The 9582-nt window shown below is 64.4% G+C and overlaps 1 protein-coding gene across 1 annotated transcript; it reads right to left on the minus strand.

The window, feature by feature from the left end:
* Positions 1-1554: 1554 nt before the first annotated feature.
* On the minus strand, positions 1555-9164 carry SDS (serine dehydratase). Its single transcript, XM_058281400.1, has 8 exons — positions 8975-9164; positions 6430-6584; positions 6054-6093; positions 5690-5829; positions 5522-5613; positions 4678-4905; positions 2928-3052; positions 1555-2256 (listed from the first exon to the last, which is right to left on the minus strand). The coding sequence occupies exons 1-8, from the start codon at positions 9147-9149 to the stop codon at positions 2048-2050; spliced, it is 1164 nt and encodes a 387-aa protein (XP_058137383.1). The 5' UTR covers positions 9150-9164; the 3' UTR covers positions 1555-2047.
* Between the last annotated feature and the right edge of the window lie 418 nt (positions 9165-9582).

A 9582-nucleotide genomic window follows, 5' to 3' on the forward strand; every position in this document is an offset into this window, starting at 1 on the left:
AGTGCTCCGGGGCAAATCCAGCCAGCTCGGGGGCTGGGGCGGGCGCTCCTCCTGCCCCGCGTCTACAGCCCCCGCCGCCCGGGCTCTGGCCACCTGCGGCCTTAGAGACCCGCCTCCTGCTGGCGCAGCCGCCCGCTCCTCAGGCGCTGCCGCTCCCGGGTCCTGCCGCCCAGCACAGCCCTGCCCCGGGCAGGCGCGGGATTCAGGGGGCTTCGGGGCACGCGGGCCCTGGTGGAGGGCACCTCCTGCGTGCGAGGAGCCCGCTGCACCACCACCCGAGGGCAGGGCGTCCAGGAGCCCGTTTGACAGATGGGGGCGCAGAGGCTCGGGGCGGTGCTGGCCCACGACCCGGACGCTGTGGGGAAGGGCAGCTCCAGTGTGGCTCTAGAATGATTTTGGTTCCCCTCTGCCTGCCAGACAGGGGGACGGTCGTCGAGCCAGGGTGGCTCGGAACCGGATGCTGGGGTGCCATGCGGTCACCCCTAGGTGGGCTGCAGCCCGTCCACAGAGGCGGGGTGCCCTGAGGGGGGATCCCCACAGTCCACAGCCTTGGGAGGCAGCTCCAGGCTCTTCCCTGAGGACAGGCTCCAGTCAGCTGGTGGGTGCCAGCCGCAGTGCCCGCTGGGAGCAGAGGTGCCTGGGCCCCCTCTTGGGGGCAGGACGTGGGCTCTGGAAGCAGCCCTCCTCGCAGGACGTGAACTGAGTAGCCTTTCAAGTGTCGCCTACACCCCTCCCCCAGGAGAAATTCTGGGGCCAAGGGGCTGGTTTGGCTTCTCCCTCCCGGCCAGCCTTTCCTGGACTCCCTGCGCCCGGGCTGCTTACCCGCCACGTGCTGGGTGCTGCACGGTCCCTTGACTGGACGGCAGTAAAGGGCTGGTGACCGCTGCGGGCCTTCCACTCCCCGGGAACCTCGGCCCCTGCTTCCGGGCTGGGCCAGGCTGGACACTGCAAGCCGGGGGACATCTGAGGGGGCCCCTTGGGGGCTAGGGTGGTTCTCAAACCAGCCAGTGGACTCGGGCCTCCAGAAAAGTGCCCTGGGGGCTGAGCCAGGTGGCCAGGGGCGTTCCTGAGCAGCAGGGGGACTCTCTAGGCCCTTAACCAAACAATTCCCTTTTCATCTGTCTTATAAGCAGCTGCAGCAAACTTTCACTAGAAGAGAGGGTTCTGCTTTTCAAGGGTTTGTATGACCTTAACTTTAAGTTCCCCTTCTTCACTTCAGACATGAGTGTCCGGTGGGTGTCTGATTTACACACCCCCAGGGATGGGGAGCTCACTACCTCTGCTCCCAAAGTTCTGTGGTTCTGTGCTAGAACCATACTGCTACCGGAAGGAGATCTGCCTCCCAGTAGAGGCGGCTTTGGTCACCCCGCGCCCCTTACTCAGCTCCAGTTCCCTCGCCTGCTTCCCCTGGTGCAAGGATGTCCCTGTGCCCCACCTGCAGGCCAGCTGGGGCCCGGCTCCTGGCCTCCGGGAATGTCCCAGCCTTCCCCACAGCACCCTGAGGGCAGGCGTGGCAGGGCGGAAGGAGAGAAGGAAAGACCGCAAGGCTCTGTGTCTCATAAATACATGTATTTTTATTTTCAGTGAAAAAGTGCGCACATTAGAAAAATGAGTAACGGTGGAGCTGGGCGTCCCAGGAGGAAGGATGCGATGGCGCCTCGCCCCGGGGGGCGGCCCTGTCCACCTTCCCAGGGAGCAAGCCTGGGGCGGGCTCCTGCGGGGACCCGGGCCCCCCACACCCACCCTGCTCTCGGACCTGGCGGGTCACCCGCGGGTGGTCGTCGTCCAAGCAGGGCTGGCTGAGGACGGCGGCCGCAGAGCGGTCACGCCGAGCGGCTCGAGCGGCTCGAGCGGCTCGGGGCCCGGCCCCGCCAGGCACAGGCTCGCTGGCCGCCCGCCTTCCGGCCGCCGCACGGGGCTCCTCCCGGGGAGAGGGGAGCTGCCGGCCACGGGCTCCAGGCCGGCGCGGCGGTGTTTACGGGGAGGCGCTGGGTACAACTCCAGCCCCCAGGGGTGTCCGGGCCGGGGCGCCGGCGGGCCAGGGCGTCTACTGGCGCAGCCCCTTCTTCATGCCCAGCTGCTCCTTGAGGGCCCGCAGCTGCGCCAGGCTGATGTTGCTGCCACCGCAGACGATGACCACGACCGAGGACAGGGGGGCGCAGAGCTTCCCCTCCCCCTGCAGCTTCTGCACCACGTGGCTGTAGACGGCAGCCAGGGCCGCCCCGCAGGCCGGCTCCACCAGGATCTTCTCATCATCTGCCAGGAGAGGGGCGCGGTGAGGGTGGGGGTCCGCACTGCCAGGCCGTTGGTAGAGTTTGGGGCTTTGAGCCATTCGGCCCTCAGCCCTGGCCACAGACTCCTAGACCAAAGCTCCTCTCATCATTTGAGACTGACCGTCCCCAGGCCCAAGCCAGGGCTAACCCTGATAAAAGTGATGGGAATTGCCTGAGCAGTATGTTGAGAAGGATTCTGAGGCATCGTCTGAGCAAGAGTGCTTTGGCTGACCACCCAACTCTTAGGGGAACGGAAGGATTAAGTGGCAGCACAGATTTTCTGTTTGGTTTTCCCAGTCCTATCCTAGGCTGATCACAGAGTATGAGTTCCACCTTCACTAGAGACCCAACTCGGAATCCAACTCTGAGCCCCATTCTTTCCTTTATTACACTGGCTGCCGGGAAGCTCAGAACATTAACACTCATTTTCTTTCTGCCTCTCGCGGCTGTCAGCTTTGCTTCTTCGTTTGTGGCTTTGTCTTTCTGTTTTTAATCATTGCCTTGGATCATCTTTCATTAATGGTGCCTCTCGAGGCAGGGAAGGGGAGGAGGCAGCCCGCAAGGAAAGGTGGGGGACGATGGATCCCTCGGCTCGCGAGCGCCCACCCACGGAGGCGGGGGCCAGCGTCAGGTCTGGAAGGCCCCGGCACGTACCCACGAACTTCTCGATGGCAGCCACGGCCTCCTGGTCGGAGACGACCTCGGAGAAAATGGGGTGCTCCCGGGACAGCTTCAGGGCCTGGGCCCCCACAGTCTTCACCCCCAGGGCTTTGGCAACACTGGGAGGTGGGGTCAGCGGGGAGAGGGGCGGGAAGCGGCGGGGGGGGGGGGGGGGCGGGGGGGGGAGAGAGACAGAAAGATTTGATAAGCGGAGGAGGCCGGCACAGCCGGTGGGAGCTCCCGAGCGCAGGAGGCAGCTGGGAGCCTTTAAGAAGGCCTGGATCGGGGTCTGCATCGGGGTAAAAACTATGAATTCTGTCCAGGTTGAGCCTGTCCAAATACTACGAATTTTGTCCAATTTGTCAACTCAGTCACAAATGTTTGACACTTCTCCCTGCCTTCACCATGCTGCTTAGCACTGCCCGCCTGCCCAAGCCCTGCCCCTTGAGGCTCGGGAGTAAGGCCACCTCCTCCAGGAAGCCCTCCAGAGCTCCCTCCTAAGTGGAATTCGCAAATACGGGCCTCCCGCCCTCCCCCCCAGAGTAATGAACACAGTAGGTACTTGTTGAGAAAATATTGCCAGGCACTTCACAAGCCTTACTTAATTCTCACAACTCTTGCTCTTAGCAACGCAACTTAATGGAAGGGGAACGGGCAGAGAGGGGCACAGTCACTTGCCCAAGGTCACGTGCCTGGGACGCGGTCGTGCGGGAGAGCAAGCAGGACCCGTACGGCGCAGGCACCCGCACCCAGCCTCCGTGGGTGCCCCCCGCCTCGTCCTGGCTCGTCTCCTCCACTCCTCCCCTTCTCGTCCACAAACACGGGCCGGGGCTGCTCGTCCCTCAGCCCGGCCCGAGGCTCACAGGTGGTGCTCAGCAATGATCTCGTCAACCCGGACAAAGCGGGGGCAGAGGCCAACGCGGCAGCTCCAGGGCGCGGGGCTCGGGAAGCCGGAGGAAGCTCCCACCAGGACTCGGTCTCCCCTAGCCGCGGCAGAGACTTGTCTACCCCAAAATCTATTCTGGCTGCTCACATGGATGCCTGGTGTAAAGACATTTCCCAGCTTCCCTTGCACTTAGTTAGACCTTAAGTTCTGGCCAAGGTGCCACAAGTGAAGTATTAAAAGTATTTAAAGAGGCACAGCTTTCTGCCCCTGCCTCCACCTTCCTGCAACATGGAGTGTGGATGTGATTGTTGGTGCTCAAGCAGCCATTTTGGCCATAAGGCAGAAAAGTGAAAAAACCTGAGCCCTTGGCTTCCTGGAGCTGCCATTCTGCCCTGGGCTACCACCTCTACACTCAAAAAAGAATTATATATATATATAAAGAGAGAAGTAAAGCTCAATCTTGTTTAAGGAACTGTCTTTTGGGGCCTCTGTGTAAAGCAGCCAAACCTTCTAATTCTGAACCATCTATCAAAGGTTTGGGGCCAGGAAAAGAACTTGAGAACAGGGATGTTTACTCACCACTCTCTCCCCAGGACCAACCAGCGTCCTGGACAGAGCAGGGGCTCGGTAAAGGGCTGGTGAGTTAGTGAGATGAGTTTTTTAAAACCCTGCCTCAGGGGAACTCAATAAGAGATGATACTTTTAGTGTGAGAAAGCATGGTAAATGATGAAAGAGTCGGCCAGACTTGGGTTCGACTCCCAGCTGTGACACTCCGGGCAGGAGCCCGAAGCTCCTCTTCCCCTACAGTGGGGCTGACGTCCGCGCTGAGGGGCTCCCCGAGGCACCCAGCTACGCACCTGGTGATCTTGGGTAGGGAGACGAGCTTGCCGGCGGCCGTGGCCGCGTGGAAGCTGTGGGCGCCCACGGTCTCCATGGCGATGACAGGCACGTCCCCCCAGCCCACCTCCTGCAGCCCCTGGACCACGCCGCACAGCAGGCCCCCGCCGCCCACCGACAGCACGATGGCACCCGGCTTGGCGCTCAGCGTCTCCTTCAGCTCTTTCACGATGGACGTGTGGCCTTCCCTGGAGGGCGCGGGGAGGGGGCACGGCAGGTCAGAGCTGGGTAGCCGGGCGGGGGTCCCCAGACGTGCCAGCTGGGGTCTGCGCTGGACTGTCCCCGCAGCTGATGGGCCTTGGGACCAGCTCCCACCCCACCCCACCCCGATTCCCATCCACAGCAGCTACATCTCTTTGCCCAGGGGCTTTCTCTGGCCACCTAGTGGCCTGCAAACGTGGCCCCTGGAAGCGTCAGAGTCCCCGAGAGTGGCCCTCAATGGGAGATCGGGGTCAACGCCTAAAGCCCGAGCTCCCCCCTGGGGTGGGGTGCCTGAGTGCCTGCTCCCCGGGGTCGCTGAGGGACCCCTACCCCTACTCCCCTACCAGGTTTCCTGGAATCGCCTCCAAGATAAACTGCTCCCCCTGAAATCCCGGTCTGCAGGGACCCAGCCCAGCCCCCCATGCGCGTGTGTGTGAGCGCGCAGGCGCCGGGCGTGGGCCCGTGTGCGCATGCGCGTGCGCCGCGGGCACGCCACGTGCTTCTCCGTGACGGGCGCACGCCGCGCCCACGCTCCGCAGGACGGCGTGCCCGCGCGCCTTGGCGGCCGACCCCCTGCGCCGGGCGACCCCGCGCCCCACGTACCAGATGAGGGGGTCGTCGAAGGGCGGGATGTAGACCCAGCCCGGGTTGTTCTTCGCCAGGGCCTTGGCCAGCTCGAAGGCCTCGTCCAGCGTCTGCAAGAGCACAGGCGGGGGCTGGGCACCCTGCCGCGCGGACGCGCGCCCCGGCCGCCCCCGGGCCGGCACTCACCTCGCCCACCACCTCCACCATGGCGCCCTCGCTCTCCAGCCGCTTGATGGTGAGGGCGGGCGTGGTGCTGGGCACGACGATGGTGGCGGGGACGCCCAGCTTCCGGGCGGCGTAGGCGGCCGCCATGCCTGCGTTGCCCGCTGCCGGGCCGCCGGGTGGAGAGCGTATCAGGACGGGAGGGTCTGGGGGCCCCAGCCGGGACGGCCCACCCCCGCCGAGGGCTCTGGTCCCGTCCTGGGCCACTGCCAGCCTCCCCCAGAATTGCAAATTGGAAATGCTGCCGAGGGGCCCAGAGAGGCGCAGGGCCCGGCCCGGGGACACACAGCGGAGGAAGGCGGTGGCACGCAGCCGGCAGGGGGCTCACCTGAGGAGCAGACAAAGTGCTCACAGCCGCGCTCGGCCCACTGCGGAGACACGCGGGAGGCGGGGGGGTGAGGGTCACGCTCCGCCTGGGTGAGCGCCTCCCACCTGGACGGCCTGCCCCCGGGATTGCGGTGCGCACCACCCTCTCCTGCCCGCACACGGGGCTTGGGCCGTCCCGGCCTCTCAGACTAGCTTCCCTCCTCCCCAAAGAAGGAAGAGGCCTGGGGGCGCGAAGGAGAGGCAGGGGAGGGGCGGGGCCTGGCAGGGGGTTCGGCGGGGCCCCTCCCGCTCGCTGATGCCCCCCGCACGTGCCCCGCCACGTGGAGGACGGAGGCCTGCCCCCCCCGCCCCGACCGAGGGAGGGGAAGACCCCCTACCGTCTTGCAGAGGTGCCCGATGCCCCGGATCTTGAAGGAGCCGGAAGGCTGGGCGCTGTCCATCTTGAGGTAGACGCTGGTGCCCGCCACCTTGGACAGGGACATGCTGTCGCGGACGGGCGTCTTCACGTGCAGGGGCTCTCCGGAGGCCATTGCTGGGGAGAGGAGGGAGGCCCGGGGGGTCAGCAGAGCGGCCCAGAGCCCGGGCCGTGGGGCCGGGGGCGACCCCTCCGCTCACGTTCCGGGGGCCCGAGGAAAGGCGCGAGGACCGCACCACCAGACCCGGGGTCAAATCCCAGCTCGGCCACTGACTTGCCGCGTGCCTCGGAGGAGTCCCCGCCCCTCCCAGCCTCGGTTTCCTCGCCTGTAAAGTGGGGGTGAGGCTCCCTCACCCCTTTCCTAGACACACTCCAACCTTTGAAAAGCATGAGGGGGAGGTGGGTTTCCAGGAGCTGACATGAATAAGCTGCAAGGCGGTTAAGTGGCGAGAAAAAGGCAGGAGACCAGGTGGAGCCTGTGTGTGCAACAAGGCAGGACACGCACGATTCTCTCCACGGAGAGCTAACCCGTCTGCCACGTGTAAGCCACGTGTAAGCCACGTGCACGCGGGTCTTCTCTGTTCACACGCACAATCCACGTGGTCCCAGCGCTCAGAGCATCTCGGGAAACAGACACAAGGCACTGGCAGGGTGGGGGCGTCCGGGGAGCCCCGGCCTCTGGGCACAGCGTCGCCTTTGTTCTGTTAGTTTTGTTATAGGCCTACGTGGCCTGTTTAAATACGTGCTATTTTGGTTGAAAAACTAACCTTTGGAAAACCTCGTTAGGAAAGACCATCGTTATGATATGCATTTGAAAACTGTTTATAGAGTGGTCACCAATTGCCAGGCCTGGTTTTAAGTTTTGCAGGCATGACCTCCCTGGACCCTTTCAAGAGCCCCAGGGGTGCCTGTGCACCCACCTGTCCTGAGGAAAGAGGCGCGGCCCGAGCCTCTGGGGCAGCCAGCCTGCACCTGCCTATCTCATCTGCTCCTGTCTGATATGCTCGAGAGGCGGGGCCCAGGTTTTCTCGAGGCGGCCCCCAGGGCCTGCGATGGCAATGGAAGTGACGCCCCATGACTTCCCAGCTGGGCCACCTTTATCAGTGGACCCTCCCAATCGTGAGGCCACTGCTGGGGGGGGGGGTGCACTTGGCTCCCCGCCCGAGCCGCTGCACCACTGCTCCCAAGGCCACGGCGCCAAAGATGCAGCCCCCCCCCTCCCCCCGCTCCCCGCTTTCACTCCCGGAACCGAGCTGCCACCCTGCCACGGGCCGAGGCTATGGGCAGGGGCCACAGGCGGGGCGCTGCTGACAGCTCCACTGAGGTCCCAGCCCACAGCCAGTGTCAATGCCGACAGGAGTGGGAGAGCCTTTGAGGTGACCCCAGCCTGAGGACAGGCCCTGAGTGGGAGCTGCTTGGCCGAGCCGCTCGAGCCCCAGAACCATGGCGGATAAGAAACGGCTGTTGTATGCCCTTGAGTTTTGGGGGCCTGTTTGTGACCCAGCATGAAGAGCCAGCCTGTTACAGGGACTGGCCCAAGGTCACGCAGCTGACGCGTGGGGAGCGGGATTTGAACTCAGGCAGTCTGGCTCTAGAGCCAGGCTCTCTGGGACTCCCAGGCGTGGCTCAGGCGTCCTCCGACTCCGGGCGAGTGGGAAGCTGAGGGGACCCAGAGCCTGCCCGTCTCTCCCTGTCCCCTCCCTCCCAACTTGGGCTGAGCCAGAGAAGAGCAGCAGTGGGTGGTTGGGTGAGGGACCCATCTAATCCCCCTCACCCCACCCCAGGAGGCCAGGCCAGGGCCACCACCCACCCCTCCCTCTCCAAGACGCCATCTGGCTCAGACGTCGCCCCTCCCAGGCTGGGCCACATAGCCCTGGGTCAGGAGGAGAGTTGGGGCGGGGCTCCTGGGCACCCCACCGGCCTTGACACCCCCAAATAGGAGACCCCAGTCTGTCTGGATCAGCTGACAGGGCCTGGCAGGGGTCCTCAAACAAGCACCACCTCTCCCCTAGATCTATTGAAGTCAGAGACTGGGGACACCCCAAAACAGGGGCACCTCCAAATCAGCCTGGATTAACTTGGCTCCCAGAGGGTGAGCACTCAGTGGCAAGTAGGAGGAGCCCACCAGGAAGACCCCTTTCGGGTGGTCCTGGAGCCCCTCCCACACCACGCCAGGCGGCCGGACACCGCTGTCTGCCTACGCAGCACCCTGCAGCCAGAGGTCACCCGCCCGTCACTGAGCACATAGTAGGTGCTCAATAAGTACGAACAGTTATTTTGTCTGGGCTGGGTCCATTCAGTGCACTGTCTCATCCCACTGTTCCAACAGTGAGGAAACTGAGGCACCGAGCTGGCTGCGAACCCAGGCAGCCTGGCTCCTGAGAGTCCGTTCACGCCCAGCTGACTCTTTCTAGCTCCCTCCTTTCTCCTGGAGGGTCTCTAAACCCCTGCTGGGCCCCGCACTCCGGGTGTGGGATGGGACAGAGGATGGCAGTGGAGCCACTTACCTGGCAGAGGCAGTCGAGCTGGAGGCTGGGCAGAGCGGGGCAGAGGGGCCGGAGGGCCGGCGTCCACACAGGGCAGAGGGGCTGGAGGGCCGGCGTCCACAGCAGGCAGGGACGGCAGGCAGGCTGTCTTCCGATTTGTCCCAGAAGCTCCCGCACGGGGCTTTATTCCCTGCATCGCCTCCGGGGCAGCCAATGGGGGCCCAGGACCAGGCACGCCCCTGCCGGTCCCGCCCCCTGGCCCGGGGCCTCCAGGAGCGGAGGGGGCAGCTGGCTGCGCTCCTCCCGCTGGCAGCGTCCCCCTGCGCCCCCCCGGCCCCAGCCAGTCTCCCTTCCCCTCCGTCCTCTCCCCTTCCCCGTCCTCTCCCCTTCCCCGTCCTCAGGGACTTTGCCCGCAGAGGGGGCAACACCTACACTGCCAGGACCACATGGCCCTCACGGAGCCCACAAGAATGTGCAGAAAGCCCCTAGCATGCGCTTGGCACACGGTAGGCCTCCAAGAATCAAGAAAAATGCCACTGAACCCCTAGCAAGTGTGAAACCACAGCAGCAGGAGGGTGCTGTTGTTATCTTCATCTTATGACAAGGGAAACCGAGGCAGGGAGGTGGTC

The sequence above is a fragment of the Dasypus novemcinctus genome, chromosome 19 (assembly GCF_030445035.2).
Source record: "Dasypus novemcinctus isolate mDasNov1 chromosome 19, mDasNov1.1.hap2, whole genome shotgun sequence".
Taxonomy (NCBI): Eukaryota; Metazoa; Chordata; class Mammalia; order Cingulata; family Dasypodidae; genus Dasypus; species Dasypus novemcinctus.